The 27,896-nt window shown below is 38.9% G+C and overlaps 1 protein-coding gene and 1 long non-coding RNA gene across 8 annotated transcripts; one reads left to right on the top strand and one right to left on the bottom strand.

Moving 5' to 3' along the window:
• Positions 1-130: 130 nt before the first annotated feature.
• sh3rf2 (SH3 domain containing ring finger 2) lies at positions 131-13,224 on the bottom strand. 5 transcript variants are annotated; one of them, XM_077732913.1, is made up of 12 exons: positions 12,977-13,224; positions 12,670-12,780; positions 11,582-11,963; positions 10,422-10,715; positions 8,712-8,807; positions 7,529-7,897; positions 2,954-3,072; positions 2,554-2,724; positions 2,082-2,356; positions 1,674-1,984; positions 904-1,196; positions 131-826 (listed from the first exon to the last, which is right to left on the bottom strand). In XM_077732913.1, the coding sequence occupies exons 3-12, from the start codon at positions 11,918-11,920 to the stop codon at positions 646-648; spliced, it is 2,448 nt and encodes an 815-aa protein (XP_077589039.1). In that variant the 5' UTR covers positions 11,921-11,963; positions 12,670-12,780; positions 12,977-13,224; the 3' UTR covers positions 131-645. The 5 variants fall into 5 exon arrangements, with proteins under 5 accessions (XP_077589039.1, XP_077589041.1, XP_077589040.1 ...); XM_077732915.1 differs by having other exon boundaries at positions 11,711-11,963; XM_077732917.1 differs by having other exon boundaries at positions 132-826; positions 11,711-11,871; positions 12,977-13,222.
• Positions 12,473-19,261, top strand: LOC144207438 (uncharacterized). 3 transcript variants are annotated; one of them, XR_013328659.1, is made up of 4 exons: positions 12,473-12,612; positions 12,684-12,816; positions 14,380-14,430; positions 19,184-19,261. It is a non-coding gene; the product is annotated as an uncharacterized LOC144207438 (long non-coding RNA). The 3 variants fall into 3 exon arrangements; XR_013328658.1 differs by lacking the exon at positions 19,184-19,261 and adding an exon at positions 14,512-14,618; XR_013328657.1 differs by lacking the exons at positions 14,380-14,430; positions 19,184-19,261 and adding an exon at positions 13,359-13,537.
• Positions 19,262-27,896: the final 8,635 nt, after the last annotated feature.

Here is a 27,896-nt window from a genome sequence, read left to right as displayed (position 1 = left end):
CTGTCCGGAATTCCTAAAATTAAAAAAAATTAAAAATAAAAGAAAAGGGAAAAACTACAAGTGTTATTGTGGTACTTTATTTTGTGTCTCTTCCAGAGTAAAAAATAGGAGTGAAAATTAAAATTTGTTAGAGCCTCTTAATGTGAGTGTTGCTGCAGAATGCAAAGCCAGTAAATTAATAAAAAGGCCAGTTTCAATTATACTCAAAAGGTCAAATATGATCAAGTCAAAAAATATATCACTCACATGAGAATATACTACTTTTTTTGCAGTAAAATATTTCCTTTTTGTTCCTTGTGTTGCTTTAGTTCAACTCATCCAACACACTTAAATCAAGGCATGATTCTTAATTATATTAGGTAGTTTATTGACCTAACATTTATTTACACATCATTAAACAGATTATTTTCTGTGCAGCTTTAGACAAAGGCACTCACCTATGTTGTATGTAACATAGGCAGAATAATAAAGACAGATATTTGGTCGGGTTGTGTGCAAATTCTCAGTACATACATGCTCTAAAAGAAACAAAATATGTCTCAACAGATTTTAATAGGTGGTAAAAAATAGACTCCTTCATGGCATTTTTTTTCTGGCAGTTTCAACTAACTGGATCATAAAAAATATATAAATCCCCCCCAAAAGTCAAGTGAGCCTCTCCAAAGCGTGAAGAATACTACTATGATAGAGGCCCGTTTCGCCGCTAATCTCCTGGGTGATGAGGATGCGGCCATCGGGTCGAGGTCTGTGGACCAGGACCAGTTCTCCTTGAAGAAGACTGAGTTCAGAGTCTGTCTGGGCTAGATGTGTTGAAGCCACTCTGTGTCTGAAGAAGGAAAAACAGTAAACATTTGAGAGATCAATCTTTGCTCAATCTTTTTATTTTTCCGATTCTAAAAGTACCTGGTGGGGCTGAATTGGGGTGAAAGGCCCGAAAGCGATGGCTGCAACAACATTGGTTTGGAGTTTGTGTTTAGGTCTGTTTCAAAGCCCTTTCTGAGAGTTGTTGCTTTTCCCTCTCGGAGAATGATCCCAGGTCCGTCTCTTCCCAAAGTGAGTGATGGTGCCCATACTTCGAGTTTAGGGGGTGCTTGAGTGAAGTTGGATGGAATCTGGCTTCCTGAAGACCAGGAGGATGTCCTAAGCCGCGGGGGTGGAGGCTCTTCATCTGTTAGGAAACGCACTGACTTGGCAGGCTAAAAAATAAGAAGATGGAAAGATGTTATGTTAGTTATAAATACTCATTTTTTTAAACCGACAATTTCATTTTTATATCTGCTATTATGCCAACATGACATTAAAAAAAATCCTGACTTGGCACTCATTGAATTTGTTGGTTGCCATTGACGTCCAATAAATTTTTTGTTGGGATGGACGAAGGACTTGAATTTAATTTCTTTGACTTTCATTGCGATTGTATAAAATATAATAACATTTAAAGCTTTCCCATGAAGTGCACACATAAATAATCAATCAACCTTAATGGCCATTGCATTGAAATATGAAGATTTACAGGTGGTCCTCACAGATTAAATCGTCATCAATGGCATGCGACAAGTTAAATATTAATATTGCAGCTTACACATTATGAAATGTTCAATCTCAAAAAAAGATATCCGGTCCCAAATATAGGCACTTTCCCAATAAAGGGCTAATTAGAGCATTATCTTTACCTTGTCTGTAGTGCTCTTGTGCGAATCAGGTCTGACGAGTATTGAGTGAGGGCCACTGGACGGATGCCGCTCGTGCGGATAATAACCCCCTGCCTCAAATGAGGATGTGAAGTCCCTCTCTTTTGAAATGTGTGCAGCAGAGAGCGCTGTCGACTCGCTCATCCACCCTAATGGTTTCCCAGGATTGGCTGGAATTCCAGTGTGTTTCTTTCTTAGGAGGGCGGGCGAGAAGCCGGAAGCCTGAACTTGAGCAAAGTGCTCCGAGTTGGACGGTATATTCAAATTGGATGAATGGTTGAAAGGATTGGAAACTGTAAAAAATAAAAAAATGATAAGTATTTAAACCAATTAGGATACATCATTTGGCCATGATACTCAAATGAAGGAATGGATTGATTATTTGTTCACCTCGGGGCGGGTTAAAGAATCGCCGCACAGTCTCCCAACCTGGCGAGCTGCCGTAGAAGGCTGATTTTGCGGGGCCTGTGGATGACATTGCGTGCTGTGCTCCATTTGGCACATGTGGCACCTGTCCTGCTGAGAACAGCGCTCCATCAGTATTTACCCTATCAGGAGGAAGGACCCCAGCGGGATTCCTGGCAACGGCATTCTTCTTAGCCGCCGTCGCGTTGTGTTGCGACGACGAGCTCGCCGCTTTCGTCTCCAGGAGTCTGGCAGACGTCCTGCGTGGAGGCATAGTAGGATAAAATTGACGTCAAATATTCCCTAGGATCCTTTACATAACTCTCAGCATCAGATACATTTTTGCATTTGACATTTTGAATGATTAAACATTGTGCTGCCCACACAAATGTACTGCATTTGAATCCGAGCATCCTTTGGATGACGCATATTGCCGTCAGGGATCGTGACCTTTCACCTGAGAACGGGAGTGATGTAGTTGCTGGGCAGGATGCCGACTTTGCCCGTTCGGAGTGACAACCCACGCAACCAGCCTTCTTTGAACTTCCCGTATACTCCAACCATCTCGCCTTTCCTCAGTTCCAGCTCTTCGAGGCGTTGTGGTTTATAAGAATACAGCACGGCGCATCTAAGGATTATATTAGATTAAATTATAACTTTATTTCATCCCATATTCGGGAAATGTCTTGGTTGCAGTAGCAAGATGGACACAAGACACAGAACAAAAAAACTGGGGCCACTTAAGTTTGAATGACTTCCAGGACATTTGTTTTTGATTTTATTGAGTATAATAGTGGGGTTAAAGGTTTTATGATGGTGACAAATAACACTGCATACAAGTTTAATGAAGGACTCACACATTGATTGAGAGATGCTGCGTGTTGGAGTTTTTGCTGTCTGCAGAGGTGGAAGAAAGTTGCGGGTTTGACAGCGCCATGGAGATCTTGGGAGGAGCTTCGTTGGTCATCTTCTCACTCTGGAACAAAAAGGGAGGCCAAATGATCAACTCGGACTGAAAAGTTGAATTTTATAGGGCACACAGAGGAGAATAGACAAAGTACTGGATTTGCAGATATTACTTCTATGTTTAACTTACTTGTTTATATATATATCTATCTATCTGTTATAGGACTCACTAGTACATTCAGTTAAAAAGAAATGTAGTACGGAATAAAAACTCATTGAGAAAAGAGGTCACAGAACTGAAAATTAACTTTATATTTGGGTTAAAAAAAACTTGCGAGCTCCAATGGTGATGTCTACTTCTATTAACATAAAACAGGACTCAACCTACTTTATCATACATTCAACTGCCCTCCACTTTTACTGAGCTTTTCGTGATTCTTTTTAGACACAGGGATAGCCAGTTTCAGCCAAAGCTTCAACATCATATTAACAAATTAAAATATTTTTATTCAGGTCTCGTACTAAACCTGATTCAGTGGCAAAGCTATACCTTCCGTTTTACTGAAAATCTGCACAGTTTATGATTCTTTTCATTTGATGCAGTCCACCTGCAAAAATAATATTCCATATCACAACACTAGTGCAAGCCTGATGCTATTTAAAGCAGAACTGGTGGTTTAAGAATTAATAGTGGTCGGCAAAGCAAGCAGTTCCTTTTAAAGTAGGTGCCTGCATCCCCAGGCTTTTTTGCCATTAGGCTGCAATGCATATACTACACTTGCATTCAATGCAAGCTATAATTAACAACAATTTATTGCTATGACCTAAAAAGTCACTTTTAAGAAGCAGAGCAGTGCAGTGAGGCGCACATGTAAAAAAAAAAAAAAGAAAATACAAAGTAAATCGAGTATGTCCTGAAGACATTTGGGCTTTCAGAGCTGAAGGATGTAAATCTCCCTGCCATATGTCTTTGTGATTTACACGAGCAATGATATCTTTACAAGAAAGAGCGTTGAATGTAAACAAGTTCTTGGTGTAATGAGTGTAATGAATCATTTTTCGACAGCATCGACACCTTGGAAGTAATACAGCAATATAAAAGCACGACACGGCATTCTAAAAGTATTTAATTATTGAAGTCTTTTCACTTCTCCGTGTCCATTTTCTATTCTGAGTCTGTTTTATCAGATACAAGGGGGCCGTCCCACTCAAGATGCAGTCACGCAATTGCTGCGTGCAATGACCCAGCGGTGGCTAAGAATATATTCACAAGGGGGCTATATATGGAACTTATAAATCTGGGATGGACAGCCTTATTTTGAGTATGAGGCCGTTGCGGCTTTTTGTCAAGTTTTGGGAGGGTTATACTAAATTCATGAAAATTTAGGCTGCATAACTCAAACATCTTTACAATATAGTAGTATATATTTTTTGTGTGTTTTTTACGAAGGCTTTGGGGCATGGTAAAAGGCTGGATTTATTTGTTTTTATGACCTCTGCCACTGTTTATGTGCTTTTGTATGTTTGTGTTCAAGATTAGGACTATTTTAGATATAATATTTAGATTTTTTTAAATAAATGGATTAAAAGAACTGGATTAAAAGCCCTGAATATTCAGTTTTTTATAGATCTAAAACAATGTTTGTATGAGTTTTTTTAAATATATTTTTAGATTTTAGAAAATCATTTCTGAACTAAAAACAAGAAACAATGATTAAAAAATTACAATTAATGATTTAAAAGGGGGAAAATCAGGACATTTAATATAGATCTATATACGTAATTTTAATTTGATCCTAAAACAGAAAGTCGGCACTCATGATTTACTTTCCCGGGCCACACAAAATGATGCAGCGGGCCAGATTTGGCCCCCGGGCCGCCACTTTGACACATGATATGAATCATAAGACGATTAAATTAGGGAGGGTCATGAGATTAAAAAAAAATGTGATCACATTTAATTGCAATTGTAAAGCAGGCAAAAATCTATTGAATAGAAGAATGTGAATATTCTTTACAGTATTATGGTGGGTATTTTTAGTAGTAAGTCAAATTGGTGCTGTATTTGTACCATTTGAAGATAACCCTTTTCACCCCAGTATACATGACATGCGATGGTAAAAGGCGTACTACATCGGGGCAATTATTTTCAACCTTAGTTGGCGGAAACCTTATTGAAGAAACTTGTTTGGAGCGTCACGTTTCAAGGTAGACGTCCTTAAAGAAAACGCATGTTGTCGACTATCACTGGCCCATTAATGTGCGAGTTGATGTTACCTGCTTAGTCAAGAGGAAGAAGGACTTTTAAAGCAGTGAGGGGCGAGAGCTGGGGGTCTGTTATATAACACATTTCACCAATGACTCATCATCATCAGCATGAGAGATAAGCAGACGTACTGAGGGACTATCCAAGCCTCCTACACGCTGAATCTACAGTATCATTTTATTATTTTTCCCTTATCTCCCTTCTTATACTTGCATTGCTAAGCCTCACACAATTTGTTTTGCTTTCTCTCTTGCCAAGTTGACCCTTTAAATTTTTCAAATGGGATCGTTTGATCTGATTTTTTTCATATGTTGCACAAGGTGCGAGCTTTTTGGTGCGCTGTATAATTGCAGGGCAAGGCTGGGAAACTTGGACTGAATCAAAGGAAATCATTATCGCGGGAAGCAAGGCACTATAGGCGGAAAAGTTAGGTGGTGAAAAGCTTGTAGAGGCTTTCATGTCTGTACCATATAACCTTACTGTGACTCTATGCAGTTTCCTCATTAAATTGTAGGCCTCGCCTTTAAAAAAAAAGGAGATGGATGGTCAGCATATATGTTACATTCACATCTGTCCATTTGGGGATTTTTTTTGCAGAGGCTATCAGAAAATAGCTAGTGAGCATATATGACCATGCTTTTGGCCATTTTCCATTGCCCTTGGATTTATTTGGATTTCAATATAATCGTTAATTAGAGGTCCACATCGTCTATCCATCATTCTGTGCTGATGATTTATAACTATAGGTGAAATTGAAGTAGACTTAGTCAATTAAAGCATGTCGATGCAAAAGCTATGCCTGAAATGATCCATCAGCTTACTTTTAACACAATGTTCTGCGTGTGTGTGGGTGTTTTGAATATGAGTAAATGATGCAAATAGGAAAAGGAGGCTTTCACTGTGATGGAGTACAGTTCAACACTACAGCAAATTACGACTAAGACCAAGAATTTAAAAGGCTTCTTTTGAGTTACTTTATAAACAGTGTTTTATTTTTGTTGTTAATAAAATTTGAGCCAATGCTACGTTATTCTTTTAACATCTCATTGAATTCTAAACATATTAATTGACTTGAACATGTATTATTGATGAAAAAAGTACCGTTATAGCTACATTTTCTACTACAATGTCATTTAGTTTATAGTTTTTATTTATTTACTTTTTTTCCTGCCATTACAGGTTAGAAAAACTAAATGTTTTTTTTTCAAGTGACTATGTTATTTAAAAAAACTTTAATATCTATTATTATATGTTCATTCATTGTTTTCTTATAGTTTTCACAAACAATTCATTAATAAACTTGAATTTGTGTGAAGTGTTTGGTGTCATTGACTGCACCAGACGTCCGTTCCATTTTGACTGAGATGTCTGGTAGTGATTATTTCCAATTATTTGAGAGTCTGTTCTGGTGCTGTCAATGACGGCTAACAAGTTCAATAAAGTAATTTCCACGAGTGAACTTGGCCTTTGAGCGCATGTATTCAAAATAAACAGAGGGAAAGCATTGGAATGCTGACATTAGCTTATTTGATTCAGGCCTATGATATAATGTTAGGAATTTTTCTCAAGAGCTTTATATTTGTCTTGGTAGACTAAAAACTTTTGCTGTCAGATTTTTGGCCGTGTTTTTGTTGGAAGAGGAAAAAGAAACATATACAATCATGTTCACCTCTGAAAAGAAACTGTCTCATTACACCAAGACTGTTGATCATAAAAGTTTGAAAAGTTTCAGTCGGCCCATCATTTGAGTTTGACGTTGATGAGGATAACCAAAACATTTAGTTAACAATTTTAAAGGTAGTATAAAATTGGGTTTAGAGTCATTTTTAGATTCTTTTGAACAACTTTTGCTATGCGCTTAATCGACATGAATTACAAAACCTGTAAAACTGGATTATTGGACTTTTTGTTCATGTAACATCAACATTTTTTAGACTAAAGTATTTTTAATCTGGAAGTATTTTTGTTCAAAAGACAAATACTAAAAGTGATCACAAATGCCAAAAACAACACTTCCCCACATGTTTTGTTTTAAGACATGGAAGATATTTCATCATGCAGGGCAACAACGCCCTTGTTTTCATTCCTTGAGCCTGACAGCAATGGTCCTCACCCAGAAGCCTTTGGGAACACCTTGATCTTCCCAGATCAAAACATCTCCCTGCTTCCTAAAAGAAGCACGATTTCTTCTAACTGGAGCCCACAAAAACCAATAAACCAATGAAAATTGAACCCAAAAATAAAGGCACTGTTGACTCACCAGTAACAGGTGTCTGTGCGGGCCGTCAGAGTGGCGTCGAACTCTCTGAGAATTAACTCTTGAAGGATGTGCGTGCCCACGGGCAGGGGGTCTCACGGAAGAGCGGTGGGACTGTCGCTGGAAGTTAGTGGCATCCACTGTACTGGGAAAGTTGCCACTGCTGGATCTCGAAGTTTTTCGTGGGTTGGACGGCGCCAGAGCGTTAGCAAGAGGGATCTTCACTGGAACTTGCGTGACTCTACTTTGATTTGCGCTCTTGGCTTCCGAGGCCTTGTCCTTGCCCCTGTGTCCGGTCCGAGGCTGAAATTCTGCCGAGTCACTCTTTCGTGGATTCTTTCCTTCCAGGAGTTTGGTTGCCGCCGAGTTTAGCTTGGGAAAGACGGATGTGGACAAAAAGGAAAGCGATGTCAGCTCCTTATAGCCCCGACTTAGCTTCTCAGAGTCTACCTGTCACCTACACCTGACAGGCTGAGTACCGAGTAGTGAAGCCACTGTCTAAATACCGTAGCTCACCCACTCCAACTTGTTGTACGGGCTGGCGGGAGGATAAGTAGCAACCAGTAAAGCCTGAAAAAAGGATGGAGTGGCGAGCTGAGAGAAGAGCATGAGGCGAGGGGGGGAAATATACGGCGTCAGAGATGGGCACAGCTGGGTTAATGCTTTCACTCACCACAGCGATGTGCTGTTATGCCATCCGAGCAGAGAAAGCATTAGTGGGTCTTCACGCTTGGCTGCACAGCAAGAGGAGAAGGGAAGAGGAGGATGAAAGAGAGTGAAAGAGTCCAGAGGTAGAAAAAAAAAAGATTGGAAGACCGCCGAGGCGGAGCTTGAGGAGGAAGATACGGAGGAGTAGCAAGAAGATGGGACCGGCGGGAGGAGGGGGGGAGGTAGTGCTTGGGAAAGAAAGTAAGGAGAAAAAAGATGATGGAAGGGGGGGGGGACTTAGACGGCAACACGTTAACCCCGTTGCAGGTTTCCCAGCATGAGGCAGGTTTATTCTTCGAGTGACAGTCTAAGCGAGCGCTGACTAAAGAGAGTCTGTAGAAAAGGTGTCATGGGTATCAAAGTTGAGTTCACTCTCCTCAGTGCTTTGCAACCACTGAGTGCCACTTAAGGATGAATGCAAAGATTTGCGTGGAAAAGAGAGGCCGAGGAGTGTTTAGAATTCCAGAAGGAAACTCACTTCGGTAAACTGGAGAGGGCAAATTCCGATCCTGTCGCCCAGCTTGGCTTCAATCCAGTGTTCATCCACTCGCCTGATGACAGTGAGAAGGTCTCCCTGCAGAGCAAAAAAACATGCGCACGCTAACTTATGGAAAGAAAATGAGTTTGACAGTTAAAAAAATAATAATGAACCTTTTCTAGGACAAGTTGTATGTTTGATCATTTGAAAAAATACATTCACGTATGTGGATGTCACATTTTAGCTCAGATAAATGTGTCCACATATTTGTATGCGGCTGCCAAGTCAATTAAAATTGATTAAAGAGCCTAAGCAGTCAAATTCACTGGAGTGGTGACCTTTGACCTTATGAGCCCAAAATGTAATCACCACTTAGAGACTGTCACTGAGTGAAGGGATAAGTAACGGGGATGAAGATGCTGAAGAAGATACATGGATGCAGTAAGTATACAGTGCAAATATACTGCAAGTATGATCATCCCTTTATTCATTCTTGAGTTATCTTGAACAAACACACGGACAGAATTATGGTTTTTTTTAGGTTTTACTTGATTTTGGTTATAGCGCCCAATAACACTCAATTTTTTTATTGTATGTATCTTATTTAACACATTGCTTACAACTGAAAAACGGTATAAGTATCCCATAAAGGGTTAAATAAAGCCTGAGCACTCATGACGCATCGTGTGTCTGTAAGCGCTAGCCTTGACGCGATTTAAAAAAAAAAAAAAACATTTCCATTAAAAAGACGAAAGAAAGGCCAGCCTCAAGTGTGCTTTAATGGAAAGCATACAGCAACAAGGTCCTTATATAACTCCCACAGAAATGCTTCAGGGCTGCGATGAATTCTCCCAAAAGAATGAAAAGAGCAAAAAAATTAAAAAAGACAACAAAAAAAAAGACTATGACTGCTATGAAGAAATATTTGCCTCACAAGGAACTTAAAGTGCTTGGCAAGATATGAGAAGCTGAATGAGAGATACCAAATAGCTGGCGAGAGATTACACTGACCTGGTATATCAGTTACCTTTCTGAAACAGGGCAGGCAATGTGATACTTGTGTCAAGTCAAAGAGATCAAAAAGTGTTTGCTATGTTTTGTTGATAGACAAAATTCGGAGTGCTTTGAACAAAGGACCTCAGTTTCAACTGGTATCTGGTTACTGTGCAGTTTTGCTTGTGCATGGAAATAAAAGAAAACCTCAAAAACAGGGACGCCGAACTCAAGGCCGAGGGGCCAGTTTAGGTCCACAAAAGTATTTTCAGTGGCCTATGAAGATTAATCATGTGCATTGACTTCACATTTCTGGATAAAATAAATAAGATGGAGGACCTGTGAAACCAGTAAATGTTTATCCCTGGCCACCTATTTAGATTTTTTAAAAATTAATCATTATTTTTTGTAAATACAAATGACATGTTAATCTTAAAAAAATTCATATTTTTTCCCTTAATAGAAACCTACCTTTTTTTTCCAAGGACACTTGTTGAATTAAAAAAATATTAGAAAAAGAAGGAAAAATGATGAGAATATTTGCTATTGCGAAGCTGAAGAAAAAAAAACAAGACTCAAACAAATCAAATTAATTGACTGAAAACGATAACCCAAGGTCAAAATTTCATAGTAAATCAGGCCCACGTTTATGATTTATGTTTAAACGCTGACATGATTGTTTGCATTTTTTCCCAAGTAAGATGAGGAGACGCATACCTTTCGGAAGCTAAGACAAGAATCTCCGCTCTCCACGTTCATCTCGGTGGGACTGAAGTCACAAAGTGTTCGGCAGAGAGCCGTGGACTGCTGGTGGGGCGACGTTTGAGGCGTCTGGCTGGCACTGTGCGCCGTGGAGGTAGTGACAGATGTGCCCATGTTGTCGCTAAATCGCTTAATCAAGTCCTCGCTCAGCATCGCTCTGTATTTCTGAGTGATGCCGTTCACTGGTGCGAGGATCAGCTCTCTTTCTGAATCTCCTTGATGGCTGAGCATGGAGGTTCTTGGAGAAACCTGAAGAACAGACGAGTATGGTGGAAGAATTTAATCCTGGTTTTTAATATGATTGTCCCCCCAAAAATATAATTGGAATGCGAGCAATTCTACTGTGTAACAAGTTTAATAGATTTTGACCATGTTTAGACAAGCAGGGCTTGTCACAGCTTAGTTGATGTTACTTTAAGATGAACTAAACCAAAATGTTATTTTTCAAAGCCTGGTCCAATTGAGAGGATAAATAGGTTATATAAGAATGTTCTAAACAGCAGCTTGTCTCAAGCATTTCCAAAGCACGACACCCCCTCTTCTGAACTCGGCCGAGCTTTTTGAACTCTCGCTGAACCAAAGTCAAGGATTTACAGCCATCTTGAGAACAGTGAATTGTGTAAATGATGTACAACCTAGAGCTCACCCGATCTAAATCTCTTAGTCACTGCAAGTGATACAAAGTGAACATTTTCTCTTAACTAACATAATAGGGTCCATAGTACTATAGTCCAATTATGTTGTCTTTTCAAATGTAGTAAGTGAGGCATTTTGTCTTTGTCTAGATTTTACAGAAGAAGTCCTTCATTTGCTATTTGCTGGAAGATATAATTTGATTGTGGAGGGTGTTTTCGGGCTGTGATGCAGCAGGTATTTTAATATACTTGTGACAATAGATGTCAAAACAATAAGTATAAAGATCAACACTCGGAGATGCACTTCAATGGTGTAGGATTCTTCCTGATTGCTTGTGTGTATTTCTTTAAATATGTCAGTTTCCTCCTTAATTCTAATATAATAAATATTCAGTCTATAAAAGACTAAAGCATTTGTAGCCTTGAAAAGAAACATTTCCCAAAGCCAGCATTGGTACAGAGAGATGTTTACTGACTGACCTCTTTGTAGCCTTGAATCTCTCTGTAATGACCCTCCCTGAAATTCCCACCGCTGCGGGCAGAGGGCACGGCGTTATGGGAGTTCCTGCTCGGCCCCGCTGACCCTTGCAAGCCCTCCAGGAGCCTCACCAGCAGAATGTTGGTGGGAAGCTCCTCCACAGTTCGTGCCTTGACAGGAGCTCTGCACTCTGGGCAGAACAGCTGCGAGTGCACCACCTCTTGCTTCTGCAAACAGGCTTTACAGAAAGTGTGCTGGCAGGGCAACACCTTGGCCGACGTGTCCAGTCGCTCTGAACACAAAGGGCAATCCAGCAAGGCCATAACTGAAGCTGTCTCCATTTGTTATTGGATTTTGAGTTTCTTGATCAGTTAATCCACCGTACTAAAAGATGCAAAGAGATGGATTTTAGCAGAGGTGGGATTTAAGATAATGATTTGAACCGGGTCTGATTCGCTTATTTCAGTTAATGAAAGATTCATCATGGTATCATAATATCAGGTCAATTCACGTGATTGGGACGCAGTGTGAAACAAATCTCAGATGTTAGGGTTACTATGTTTTTATAGGTTAAAGTTAGCATGCATTGATTTGTATGTCCAAATGTGCATTGGTGGAGATTTAACTTTTTTTTAAAATATATAAATCATGTTGCAAACGCTAGGCTTTGATTCACGCGGACTGGTTATTTCAAATACATTTTTATACATTTATTAATTTGATTGCCAAACTATATCATTGGTAAACAAAAAAATATATATTATACTCAAGAAATGATCATAGCTAAACATACACCTGAAAAACTGTCGGATGTTTTTTTTATTTTTCCCGTCACCGTATAGAACAACCATTAAGGCATTTCCTGTCATTGATGGCGATGGGCGTCCAATCTATTTTGCCTGGGAGAGGTCACCCAGTCACAATGAATTGAACGTCTATTGCCGTCAATGGTGATGGAAGACACGCCCCCCACCCGTCAATTCTGATTGCTACCCAGTCTTCACATGGTCTCATCTAAACTGGTACAGTGAAGGTGAGTGGACGCACGCGCTTGTTTGAACAACACAGACTGATAACTTTTCCAACTTACGTATTCGTCCTCAGGCTTCCAAAGCAACTCCCGATTAATATTAAGACGATTTGTTTCTGCCCCGCCATGACGTCCTCGCTTACGACGTGGCTAATGGCGACCACGGCACACCTGAAGATGGTGGAAACAAACAATTTCAAGCAACAGGTAACAAACTACTAGGCAGAACTCAAAGCAGATCGCGTCGAATTTCAATAGCGTCGGCATAAATCCTCATTGAGCTAAACAATTGTCGCTGACTAAACATTTAGAAATGTAATGTTAGGACTAAACAACCCAACACTTTTATTATTAAGGGATTACTTACGAAGGAAACTCTATGGAATTCCATATCCGCATTCTCCGTGCTGTCAGCCTGCGAGGGGCATAGATCTATTTAAGTTTGACTTTATACGACGGTATTTTTGAAGGAATGTTATATTTGCCGAGGCGATCTTGCACCAGTCTTCCGTATTCCATAAGAATATGAATGAATGCAGGGAGGTATCACCGGTGTACAGCCTTGTCATATGTCATGGTCTCCCTCTGGTGGTGCGTTTACTGACCGCGCAGCGTCAAAGCGTCACCTGCGCTCTTGAATCTGTCATACAAATATCGCGATTAATTTCTGAGACTGCTTGACCACGTTGGAGTGATATTCAAAAGTAGACACTTGAGATTTTATTGAGCAACTGCATTATCCCCATTAGGGTCGCGGGGGTGCTGGAGCATATCCTAGTTGACTTCAGTCCACAGGCGGGGGACAACACCCTGAATCGGTGGCCAGCCAATCGCAGGAGACGGACAACCATTCACACTCACATTTATACCTAAGGCCAATTTAGATTGTTTAATTAGCCTACCATGCTGTCTTTGGACTGTGGGAGGAAACCGGAATACCCGCAGAAAACCCACCTGGCCCGGGAGAACATGCAAACTCCACAGAGTTGGACCAACCTGGATTTGAACCCAGGACCTTATGAGGCCCACGCATTAACCACTCATCCGCTGGCCCGCAACTTGTCAATAATTGTTTTAAATAATACACTGTTGATAAAAATAAAAAAACTCAATTCATCATTTTAAAAAATTGTGGTCACTGTGTCGACAACTTTTTAAAAATGGACTTTAAGACATTTAATAATTTACAAGCAGCAGCAAGCAGTTTTGTTAACTAAGGAAATATTAATATTTCTACATTTTAGTATGTATATTGTTTTTACTTATTAACCATTATTGTAGTTTTTATATCATTTATACTACATCCAAGCACCAACCCCAACAAAAGATGACAAAAATGTCATTATTAAAATAAAATACATACATTACAAAAGAAAAATACAAAAGGCCCCAACTTTTTTTTAAATATTCAACTCATTTCATGCTGTCTAATTAATTTAAACTGACTGAATGGTCACATTTCAATGCCATTGACAGACGTTTCATCCATTTTCACTGGGAAAGGCGAATGAACCAACATTCATCTAAAGAGATAATTTAAATCTATTTCTGTCGTTCAAAATACAATTAATGATTTATCCATCTTGCCGACAAAAGTTCAGAACATCCTTTTGAATTTTTAAAATTCCACATGTAATTTTCATGTGTTTCTCCACGTCACGAGAAGTCAGGGAATTCTAAAAACACAGGAAGGAGAGAGCGAGAGAGCGCCATTACACATGACTTATTTACATGGTCATATCAGTGTTGACACAGGCCTTTCCTTTTCAGCCTCTCAACGTTTAATGGCACCGAGCGAAGGGAGCCGGAGCAGATCTACATGTAAGTTACTTAATGGACAATGTTCCGAGTTGTCAAAACTCATATCCACCCTGTGTGTGTTGTGACGGGGTTGTCTGTCAGGAAGGAATATCATACAGGAGATGTCCCAAAGGTCATCCTACACTAACTTACCTTGTCGACTCTGATGCAAACTAAAAACTTTAAATTAAATGAGAAGTTGCATGGGCAATGATCTGCTTCACATCTTGTTACGTTCTATTGTTTGATTGGATGCCATTTTCAGGGTACATTTGCAATTCCTAGACATTAAAGGTCATTTATGGGTCAATTTGTGGTGATTTGAGGGCCTTTTTGGGTGTTGTCTGGCACCAATACTCTTATTGGAATGAATACTGTCTTTAAGTGTGCAATTTTTTTGGTGTCAATTGACCAATCAGAATCAAGACTAATAGACTTCTAATCCATTTGAAGAATACGTTCGATCATTCGCTGCCAACGTCCCACTTCAAATGAATTGGATATCTTCCTCTGGTCAAGATGCACCCTCCCAACTAAAAGTGTCTCACTAGAAGCATGATTTTTTTGTTCATTTCAAAGGAATTGGATATCTTACACTGTCAATGACAGCGAATGGGCTTAAGAAAGAAAAAAAAACTTGTTCTTCCTCTGGCCAAGATGCACCCTCCAAACAAATAGTGTCTCACTAGAAGCGTGATTTTTCATTCATTTGCTGCTAGTCTCAAAAGGATATTTCAATATCCATTATTTTTGAACGGCAAACAGTGGAATAGAAGAAATCTGTTGTGTGTTCTGGAAAAGATTGCGGTCGAGCGGGTGCCGCTCCTTCCACTTAGCGGCGCCCCTTTGAAAGCCAGGGAAGAGTCCTCCCAGGGGTTGCTCGGAGCTGTGTGTGCTGTCTCACAATATCATGTTTTGTCACAAGTCACAGCATCTGGAGGAGGGCCATTTTTCTCCAGCTTTCATGTTTTATTTAAAATAGCACCAAAGCTCAGAGTGCTACTAACTCACTCAATGTGATTTGTCGCAGCATCGCCTCTTCCTCCTATGCCCCCCCACCACCCCTTTTGTGTTTGATCATCTGTAGACCCTATGTGGGGACGGGCGTAGGTTTTTTTTAAGCTTCATTTCAATGCGACATCAAGTCCATATTTGTAATCCTCCCAAGCGGTTTTGTATGGATTAGCTTTGAAAAACGTCGTACGTGGTTGGAGGTGCATTAAAAGGCCTGTAATTAACTTTGTAAAGAGATACGTACGTACGTTCTGGGCTTGTGGTTTGAGGGAAAATATAATGTTCTTGCTAAACAGGCTCAACTGGAATGTCTGCAGTTTGCTTGAGTGTAAGGAGACTCATTTTACAGTATGTGACTGAGGTGTTCGCTCCCAGTGTCAGTCGATGAGGGCACAAAGACGGCTGACGTGAAAAGATTTTTTTTTCTCGCCGAGTCGGCTTAACAGTTTGTATCAATCAACTACACGGTTTGCGGTACGGAAATTAGGGAATATTTACAGTCGTTTTCGTATTCATTTGCTTTTCATTAAAAATAAAGAGATTTAAAAATATATACAAACATTTGATCATTTCTCTTTTTACTAGTTAAGTTATTCATGTATTTATTTATTAACTTACTATTAAGTACCTATTTGTGTATAATGCCTTTCCTATTCCTGCATCCTCACCCTCTTCCTATTGCAACAAAGACATTTCCCGATTACGGGATGAATAAAGTTATCCAATAAAGTTATCCAATCCAAGAATAGTAAAGAAAGTGAAAAGGATCATTTGACAGTTTTTTTCTAATGAAATATTTTAAGAAATACTGTTTGGAAATGTTAAAACAGGGCATGTTTAGTGTTTTTTTTCCACTTTTTATTTGATAGATTTCTCAAAATTGAATTTACTAAAATAAGTGATACAACTGGATTTTTGTTTCTTTTAATGCTTTTATTAATTAGAAAATGTAATTTCTCTTAAATTTAGAAAGCTAATGAAGAGGAACCTTACTTGGGTTTTCTTTTTAAATTATAAATAGAATGAAACATAATGGAATCTAAAAAAAATAATGAAAACAATTAATATTTACATGTTTTCTCTGATCAGATAAGGGATGTCAGCCTCCCTTAGTCCAAAGAATTAGACGTCTATGGCAACGTCAATGGCGGACAATGACTTCAGAAATTTGCATCTTCTTTAGTTTAACATTTGTCAAAAGAAATTGCTATTAATAGTTATCGCTGTGCTGACCCACTCAGTTATGACATCCTGAAAACCCAGCAGATGTAATTCAGGGCCAAAAAATATGCAGAACATGAGGCAGCCTTTTCACCACTTTCCCTTTTTAAACATCCACCCATAATGCAACTTTGCTATTCTTCCATCCACAGTTTGCACCGCCCTGGTCCTGCTCTGCCAGTAGATTGAAATCCATAAATATTTTACGTTTGATAAATAAATGAAACAACCTCTTTTCCTATTTCAGGGTAGCGTCTCTCCCATACCTACGCTCACTTTGCAAGAAACTAGCAATGCAACCTCAAATGAGGTTTTATGCAAGATTGTATTGAGACATCATTGGGCTTTTGCTCTTTTTTTTCAAACCACATTTTCCTTTCTTTTAGAATGGAGATTAACGACCTCCATTAATGACTCCTTCCAGCCTGTTGTGTCCCACTCTTAAGCTCACATGGGACGTAAGCTATTTACTGCTGCACTTTAGATCATGTGACGCTGCATCTCATTCTCGTGTGGATGTGCTTAGGTAACTCATGCTAACAGAAAAAAAGCAACAACTGCAATACTGAGAGGCGGGGCTTCACCTTCTATACCTGGGGTGTCAAATCTTAATAGCAGGCCATATGGTAGTTATCACTTTGTCCGTCTGTCAGCTACGATTTCCGCCACTCACCGACTAATCGACAATGTATTAACAATTATTGGCATCTATTTTGAGACTACATTTAAAAAAATATATATTTACATTTATTTAATTTTAAAAAAGCCAACCAGGTACATATTTGTTCATTCATTGATTCATTCATTCATTTTCTGAACTGCTTTATCCTCATTAAGGTCATGGGGGGTGCTGGAGCCTATCCCAGCTGACTTCAAGGCCAGAGGCGGGGACACCCTGAATTGTTGGCCAGCCAATCGCAGGGCACAAGCAGACAAACAACCATACACACTCACACCCAGACCTAGGGGCAATTTAGAGGGTCCAATCAGCCTACCATGCATGAAACCAGAGTACCCGCAGAAAACCCACGCAGGCCCGGAGAGAACATGCAAACTCCATACAGGTGAACCAACCTGGATTTGAACCCAGGTCCCCTAACCACTCACTCCTCCGGGCCATCTTTTCATTGTTGTTTCCCCTTTTGATATATTATTCTCTATTACTTATTTCCATTTAAAATGTTACTCTACCCCAGAACGGCATGACTACACCTGAGTCAGTTTTGGGCTCCCAGTTGCGTGGAATTCTCCGGTGTTGACCGTAAGAAACGACAACAGTGCAAGTGTTTTGGAATGCAAATGCTCCAGCAGCTGTTTGAGTTGGAGATGTGCATTAGGGAGACTAAAAATAGGACGCACAAACCTCTGAGACAGCTGCGTTCCCCTCTACATTTTGCAACTCTCTCTCACTGTCTCTATCCAGCATCTCTCCAAGTACTTATTGTTACCGCTTCTCTTTTTCTCTCTTTTGCAACTTTTTTTTCCCTCAGCTAGTGTGTGTCTAGCCAGTCCTCTCCTGGTATAAAAGACTTTGAAACACGATACTAGCACTTCCCTTCACCGCGGTCCATTATTCAGCCGGATGGGAGACGAGGGCACTCAAACGCAAAAATGCCAATTCTTACTCCCACGGCTCGGAGATCAAATTATTTGAAAGCCCCACTGAAGTTAATCTTGAACTCACAGAAAGATGATCTGTTTGAGAGTGATTTCGTGACTTGTGTGATAACAAAAATCCTAATTAAAAACAAATGACTAAATCAAATTTGCCCTTTGAACAAGCTATCTCCATGTTATATTCTTTCTAAAGCAAGTAATGAGCTTAGTCTTGAAAAAAGTTTGCTTTTGATGCTCTTATTTTAATTATTTATTCAATGTTCTGCACACTTTAGGTGCACAAGTTTTTAAATATTTAATGATGCTTAGGACAGTTTATTCTTAGCCTGGTCAAAATGGTAATGTCTAAAATTCAGAAAAAGCTGAAGTTTAGCCTACATGGTGTTGCACTTTTCATCTTGAGCACTAGATGGATGTAATCCCTTAAACAGTGCTCTGTTTTTAGTTCAGGGGTCAAAACCTGATGAATATAGGGAACTTTTTAGTATTTTGTTTTACATACATACATTTTCCTTTGTTACGAAAAATTAATGCATGTGATTTTTCATAATTAGTATTGCTGATACAATTTGAATTGATTCCCCTCAGTCAATACTCAAAAATGTATCAGAAAGAATTAAGGTGACACCAAATGTCATCCACAGGCCAGACAGATCGTAACTCTGGTTTAACTGCGACTGTAATCTGTAGAGGTCACAAAAACCGACATGTCAACAGAGCCTCACCAAGCTTTACATACTCACCAAAGGCTTTCGTCAGTTTAATACCGCTAACTCTGCTTTTTTCTTTTCCGTTTCGACATTTTCACTGTTACGGTTAAAACTGTGAAGCCGCACCATACATTTCTAAACATGGCTTGTATATTATTCTGTTTCATATCCGAGGAAATACGAGCAATTGTCTGTTTTTTTGCACCATCCAGGTCATCCAGGTCACTTCTTTCACTCTGACCGAGGCTCGTCTTTCCTGGAAAGCGGACTTTGCAAGCAGATGTTGATATGTCCTCCGGTAAGATTGAATTGTTTGCATGGCATTAAAACAAATGACAGGGATAGCGGTTGAGCTATGAGACGAGAACAGATGGAATCCGTGTTACACGTGAAGCTAAGCCTTGCTCTCCATCTAAAAGAGCTTTCTCGTTCATTCAAAGCAAAGATTCTCATGGCGCTCTCATGATTATAGACTGCGGGGCCTGCCCGTCATATTGACTAATTACCAGCATCCTTATTGAGTCAGCCTGTGATATGACATCCAAATCAAACTCCAACATTCAAGGCGGGATTATTATTATTATTTTTTTTACTCCTCTCGTTTGTTACCATGGCAATCAAATCCATCTCATCCATGCGTTTCCAGTCGTGGTGAAGGATTAGATGAGGATGTCAGACATCTGTGTCAAATCCCTCTCTAGCTGATTTTACTCGTTTGTCATGTTCTTGGATGACTGATGATGATAGGCTGATACTTCCAAAAGAAGTGGCTTTCTACTTTGCCGCTCTTATTAATGATTTCCACCCCTTTCTATGGCGTCCTAGTTTACTGCCCCGAGGTGCTCTGGCCTTTGAGGTAAATACCATTTTCTTTGTGGCTGAATGGTTGAATAATGGGGTGCAGCATGTGCTGAATGAGAATCTCAGGCCAGAAATTGGAGTAATCTGGCCCCTCTGACATGGAGCGATGGGGATTAATGAGCGGGAACGAGAGTCAACATTTACACCGACCAGAGACAGACAATATGTTGGCTTTGGTCGTGGCTTGTACAAATTACAAAGTCATATCTTGCCACTAAACCCATGAAATCAGTGCATGCAAATAACACAGTTGAAGTCAATCTTTCATTTTTCTGCTCAAGTAATCCCGGGCAAATTTGAGGCAAGTGAAACCGACCAGAAATTTTTAAGTGTGAACAATGTATTTAGCCAAGGACTAAGTGGGCCATTTTCTTGCAGAACTGCATCCGGTAATGCCACCATATGACAAGTTTGACACTTTTGATTATACTTGTTCAACTGATTTGCAGCCAGAAAAAAAGACATTTTGCCATGCTGCAATTTCGCAAGGCTGCTCCAGAGGCAATTAGTGAGCCGTGAGCAACAGCCACCATCTTACAAAAGCTGAAGAATCCAAACTGAAGGCAAGGCGTGTGTTGAAATGATAGCTGAAAAGATTTTTTTTTAAATAAGGAAGGATGGAGAGCCCTTTTTGGTGACACCAATTATTCTTAAAAATGCACAATTGAATCATGATAAAAACCATACTGTGACCTCTGAGCATCGATTACATAATAAAATCTTAAAATTATATAACATAACAGAAAAACTACTTTATTTTCAACTACAAAAAAATGGTTTTGATGAAAAATAACTCTGTCTTTAAATGACCTTTATCTGAAAATTCCATTATATCACATTTTTCTTCTTTCTGCATTCTTTTATTGCTTTCTTCAAACAATAAAAAAAAATCCCCTCTGTATCGCAGAAATCTACCCGTAAAAAGAACAATTACGTAGTGTAGGTAGCAGTGATCCAGGATATAGTACTATTGGGCTTGTTTTGTAGTATTAAATATTCAAGTCTTAAATACTCATAAATTAGTAAGGCAACACAAAGACTGAAAACTCATAGCGGCCCGAGTTAAAGGGAACATATAGTATGATTTCAAAATAAATCAGGGGCATAACTTCACAGATACAAATCTGGTGAAAGTGGCAGTCAACGGACACAATAGCTCAGGAAATGGGAGAAAGGTCGCACCATGTTTAGCTAAGGGTTTATAACCAGAGCAACGGTAGTAGGTCAACTGACACGGACGGATGACACACGCATACCATCTGTGTGCGTCCTTTAATCTCTGTCAGATTTAATCTGGTATTCCATGGGCAATTTCAAGGGATTTCACATGTGTGCTATCAGGTCTTTGCAAGAAAAAAAACAGCAGAATTGAAAATAGATGATACGTTACTTGTAAAAAGGCATTTCTTCAAACATATGGAACAATGTATTATAGGGGTTTTATGAGCAGCCCTGTATCTTGGAATTTACTCACAAAAAGCTTCAATCAATATTGCCCATTAAAATGAATGGGCCAGGAATTTGTTCCAAACTATTTTTTACTTGCGTCAATTCCAGTGACGGCTCTTTTTATTAATACAAAAGATGGCTTTAGGGTTCAGAGCCAATGATGGCAATAACCATCAATGCTAAAGAGGGCTAGAATCGCCCATGCCTATGGCAACTATATATCTGTCAACGCCAATGACGGCTATGTTTGTCAATACCAAAAATGTATACAAACGTCAATGTCAAATATGGCCATATACAGACAACTTCTACCACAAAATTATTTTTTTAAACTAAAAATAAGTACACTGATAACTAAGCATGTTCTTCTGACTTCACACTTGGCCCAAATGACTGGTTTGCTGTAATTAAACCTGACCTCACCCCTCCCATTTTCTGTCTCGTTTACCTTGGAGTCAAATGAAATGCTAATTATTTAATACGGAGATTACCCACCCCAAGTGCAGGGATTGCTCTCGTGCATTTAGAGAGAAGTTTTCCCAGGGCCGTGGTTAAATAGCAATACATCAAAAGTTAGTCTTTCTTGACCGTAAAAGATTTCAAAGAAGAAAAAAACACCCAAAGCTATTTGTGTACGTTTTATCAACCCACGCCTCAAAGCTCTATATGCATTTATCGACTGCATGACATTGTTGATTGCAATTTAAGTCTCCCGCATAGCCGAGTTTGGTGATGAATGTTAATTTTAAATAAGACGTTTAAATTCCCATCAAAGTTAGCATGTCCTTGTTCACTCCAGTAAACGCACAGCTTTGTGTTCATTTTTTTCTTTCTATCATTAGGATTTTTCTCATTTACTGCACAGTGTAGTGTAGCTGCTATACTTTATCCTCTGCAATATACTCCTGCTTTGATTTATAACAGCTGCTATCCTGCTTGGAGAGATGCTGTTATCACTGATCAGGAGCTTCCCTGAGAGGTAATTTACGAGAGATGGGATTTCCGGTCAGAACAGCCTAATTGAGCGTCTGTATTCTCCAGAGCAGTCCTTGGGAGAAGGATGGTGTAATGAGGGAGATAATGACGAGTCTAAGACAATTTGCTTGTATAGTAAATGAGCCTTGCTACAGCTGCAAAATAGAACCATTAAAACAAAACAAAATCAAATGTGTTGTACACCTGCTCGAATGCAAAGTGACTGCACAGCATTTTATTTTTTTTTAGTTTTTGAAGGCACTGAGGTGTCATTATCCCACAGTAGTCCAGATTTTGCCTCCAATTGGGACACTGGGACATTCTGTCTCATTAAAAGCTTTGTACTTGCCTTTAAGTCTGTAGTACCATCACAAATACTGGAAAGGTTCAGCCCGACTGGACCCAGAGGGATTCGGGTGGAATCCAAAGTGAACCTTTGTACTCTTTATGTAGCAGTCGTAATGTGATTTTCAGGTATAGTGGACTTTATAAATAACTGCGACCAAATTGTTGGAAAACAAGAGCATTATTTTCCAAAGGAAATCCTGCACCAGTAATTTCAGTTACAAGATTGGAATGTAGATACTTTAAAATTCTGACACCACCTAAAATACGTGTAACCGCGAATAGTTATTCCTAAAATCGCTTAAATTGGATTAAATAATTAAAGCCACAAATCAATGCGTCCTAAAATGATTTGAAGATGAATGAAAGCAGACACTAGGGGATGCTGGAGCCTATCCCAGCCATATATATATACAGATAAAAGATATAGAAAATTAATTAAAAGCTAATAGGTTATATTTTTGTTAACGCTTGGCTTCACTTGCCTATCCATTGGAAGTCAATCAATCTTTGTTCCTTTGCTGCCAACCCATCCACTTCTAGGGTATTGAATGTCGTCTATACAAACTCATTTGAATTTAAAAGAAGGGCTGATTGGGCTTGCATGGTCAAAGGCATCGAATGGTAGCAACGTCTGTCTATACATTATTTCAAAGACTGCAGTGTTGAGGCTGGGCGAATAGATTCAGGTCGGCGTCTGGATGCTGAGAGTGATAACTAAGGATGAATGCTGGTGTCTGAGCACTGGGAGGATGTCGATGAGTTTGTGTCGGTGGCTGTAACTCAGCGCTGGCGCCAGCGCAGTGAGCTGAGGGAGCCCATCGGGCGCCAAACAAATGAAGGAGCAAGCTCACTCCAGCACTGCTGAAGTCAGCGCTATTGAGTGACACCTGTCAGTGTCAATGTGTTTGTGCATGCAATAATGTCAGAATATAATCATATTTAATACAAGAGTCGATTTAAAAAGTGTGACTTCCCAAGTTGAAGTCCAATCAATTTGAAGTGGGAGAGTTGGTACTGTGGCAATGAGTTGATTTACTATATGAATGGAGAATGCAGTCAAGTATTGGGACATTTTAAAGTAACAAGTAGTGAAAAAAAATCTGAAGATGTGTGTTACCCTAACATGTTGATTAATAAAATAATTGTAGGTTTTTAATTCCAATTTTTATGGACACTTTATTCACTAATCCTTGTAAAGTGGGAGTTCTGGCAATAAAACAAAGACTTGAGTTTTTAAGTGTAGGAAGATAAAGTAACGTGATGAGAATAACCAAAGAAAAGATGAGCAAAATTGTGAATTGATAAATCATTTGTTTTTACTTCCTTTTTTTAAGGACACTCTTAAACAGTCTAAGCATGTGGACTGTGTGTAATAAGTGGATGGGACCAACATAGCATTATTCTATGTGAGTAGCTTTGCATTGCAAACTCAGGCAAGCTAGGGCCTCAGGGAAACTCAAATATTGCCAAGGAGACTTCGACGCCAATTAGACTGCTCGTCTTCCCGCCATTGCACCATGGCAGGAAGGCCTGGTGCAGGATTGGGCTCCCACTCGTCTCTCTACGTTGATGGTGATGACACTCGTCAGGATTTTTTGTCATTCTTTTCCCTGAGTTCAATTGTAAGCTCTTCCACTGGTGTTCCCACACAGTGAACATGGCAGAATCAGGCCAAAGGAAGAAAATGAAAGAAAATCCTCAATGTACAGAGGCTGTAAATTACCTTCCAGTCAATGGTGTCCAACTTAAAGAGAATTGGGTGTGCAATGGATGGCCTAAGGTCAAATTCCTTCAGTCATGGTTGAGCCCTGATTTGTTTGAACTTTGGCTTTGATAAATACTGGAAATTATCCACGTTCGTTTATACGCCCCTCCCAGTCAAAATTGGTTGCAAATGAGTCAGTATACAGTCTAGTTTAGGGGAAAAATGTTGGTCTTTTGTTAAACAGTGTTTACGTGGATGTAATTGAATGGAATCGAATATTCTTAAAATTGTTGAATGACTTGACGGCTTGTTTACGGTCTGCTTTAAACTTTTTATACCAATTCTGATTTGGTCAACATGTGCATGTCAAAATAGTTAGTTTTGACCAAAATTGAGATGCAGGACATTGGAGTGATTTGGATTAAAATTTTAATCTGATTTCACCACGAATTAAAGAAAATAATTGTCTATGTAAACGTGGTGATTTAAATGAAAGTATACAGGGTCTCTTATGTATGTCATCATAGTTTAATTCAATATGATAGCCTGAGGGAGGTCGTGCCGTTACTGAGCCGCATATCCATTTAACTTCCCTTATGCTTATTCAACTCTAATATGTCACTCATCTAAATTTAGATGTTTGTGCAAAAATAAAAAATAAATAAAAGCAGGCTATTTATGGAGACTATGCTTCAAGCGCCTCATCTAAGAGCATGAATGTTTTTCTACATGAAAGTCAGGAGTTTAATATTTCATCTTTTACTTGCAGCAGCCCAGTTTTGGAAATGATCTGTAACCTTGATATTTATGTCGAAATTCATTACTGTAGCAACCAATGGTTTCATTTTTTCCACCCAAACAATTCATTTTTCTTATTGAAAATTGGTTAATACATGTTATGTAGAAAAATGGAACAACATGAACACTAAGCCTCTAATATTTTTCCATCTGACCGAGTGGTGAACTGAGTGAATTGAACACTTAGAATGATGGAGCAGCCAGTAAATAATCTATTCTGTTATTTTAATATGAATATTTTCCTCAAGACTGCTTTGACCAAGTCAGAAACGACACATTGGTTGTTTTTGTGGCTAGATTACAGGAAAAAACAACAAGGTATTCAGCATCGCCTAAATTACACCAGTAAAAAAATTTAATTTCCTATATTAAATTATACTGTATTAGTGTATGTATGTAGACTAAACTGACCACTGTCATTTAAAGTGGTTAAACTGCAGTCCACAATTACAAAAAGTGTTATTTTAGCAGCGTTTCCTTCCTTTTTTGTTTTATTTTTGAAAATCCTAGTGAAATTTTTAGGCTGAAATTGTCAAATTTATCCTTTTTTTTAAATATACTACATGGGAACCATCATATTTTTTTGCACGCCTATTTCTGAGAAGCAAGCTCATTCTTACTTCTGACAGCCAACTACTTTTATAGTTCCGCCCTTATGCAAAAACGGTGTAATCATGCTGTCAAAAATGGCTGGTGCTACAAAAAAAGGGGGACTTTGTGGGAAGTGCAAAGTCGTCCGCGAGCCCTACTGGATAATTGCCGCCGGCTTTCAGCTGCGGTGATGTTTTGTGATTGAAGATTTAATGTAACTTTGCATCCAAGAAGAGGATGCTGGTTATCGACCCGCTGTAAAACTTAAGAGGCTGGCCACCGGTCGGGGGCTTGGATCTGAACATATTGATCCGTTGGGAAAGCGGAATGGCGACGTCCATTTCGGCCGGATAGGCCTGTAAGGTCAACCCCTCTTGGTTAGGTCACATCTTGACGGATAGGTATTCAAATTCATAGATTTTTTTAAATTTTAAATAGCCTATTAGAATGGCACGCTAATGGCTCCCCTGCTTAATAAAAAGGAAAAATGCCACCGAAAGCAGATTAGGTTTTGATAGACTCGGAAAATGGCTTTGGAAGTGAATGGTTTTGAGCAGTGGTGCGTTGTACATGTGGGACTTCAATAGGGTCTTTAATCCACCTCTTAGTATCACCGTTATCATGTCATAATGATATAAAATGTATGAGTTTTTCCTTTATTTTTGTCATTTTTTTCCCTAGCATTTGATCAATTACAACCGCTAAGCAATTAGATTAGATTAGAACTTTATTTCAAATAGTCATCACAAATTGGCAAAGTAGAATAACCCAACCCAGATGGATTCATCATTGTTATTTTTCATTTATATAATGTAATGACTTTCAATCATTTAGTACTGTTTACATTTAATTTAATGAGTTCTGGAGCCATCGGGGCATGGAAATTGACAATTAGTATAGTATATGATCCTTCTGGCTAATTTTAGACATTTCCATTTTTTTCCACATAATGACTTATTTTCCACTGAACTGAGTTAAATTCTGATTTATAATTTTTACATTTCTTTGGCTTTTGAGGTGAAGATGTTCAAAGTTGTGAACGGAAGGGTTGTTGCAGTTCTATTGTCTTTCGAGAAATCTGGATTATTGTCACGTTGCTGGCTTCCAGCCTTTTCTTAGTTAGTCATTGAGGACACTTACTGTCCCAGAAGACAAGCAATGCTTCATCTATCATCACGCAGGCTGTTTTTAAGCTTCCCAGCATGCAGTCTGATCCCCAGGCCATGCTCTTTGTGGATGCCGTGAGTAAAAAAAAGCAACTGCAGAAGACTTTGCTAATAATAGTACAAAAGACAACTCTTCATTAGGTAGACTTCAATATCAAAGGTACTAAAGACATATTTTCATGAGATTCAATTTGAGAAGAAAATGACATTTCTTTGGGGACGCTAGTAGTCTTTCAGTTATTTCCTATTCATTCGGAGGCATTTGGGGTCTTTCTTTTTAACTCACTGGCTGCCATTGATGGTGTTCAACGTCCAATTCATTTTGAATGGGCGGCATTTTTTTTCTCTCGTTTTTCCTGGGGAAAATTTGTTTGTTTAGTTTTCCCGGATTTTTCTGTAGCTTTTATCATGATATTTCGGCCTTTCATTTGTTTTTATTATTATTTGGATTATTGTTTTATTTATATATATATATATATATATATATATATATATATATATATATATATATATATATATATATATATATATATATATATATATATATATATATATATATATATATATATATATATATATATACATACACATGTTTTTTTTAAATGGTTAATCAGCACCAATCCATAAATCTTCACCCTTTTACTTGCTTTTATTCACACAATAGCCACTTGTGTTTACATACACATCATCATCATCATCATCATGAAACTCACACGACTTGAGACAAAATGTTTTACAACGGCAGACAGAACCAGGCAGTGCTTTCTCGATGCGACCGCACCTTCTTTTGTGATATTGCATAATTACCATAAGTGAAGAAATGACATGCAGTGCCATTTTCAAGCCTACTACAAGTTTTGTGTTATCCGTGGAGTACAGCAGTGAACTCAAAGCACCATCCGCGATCGAAGAAGAAGAGCCCGTTGATAATGTGATATCTTGACAAGATGTTGCCCCTGAGGTTGCTTTGTTGCTTTCCACCTCCTCTGACATAAAGGGAGGTTAGTGATGTAAGCACCCCAAACAGGAGTA

This window comes from Stigmatopora nigra, chromosome 14, assembly GCF_051989575.1.
Source record: "Stigmatopora nigra isolate UIUO_SnigA chromosome 14, RoL_Snig_1.1, whole genome shotgun sequence".
Lineage (NCBI taxonomy): Eukaryota > Metazoa > Chordata > Actinopteri > Syngnathiformes > Syngnathidae > Stigmatopora > Stigmatopora nigra.
Note: the sequence above shows the minus strand (reverse complement) of the source record. Positions and strands in the feature narration are given on the sequence as shown.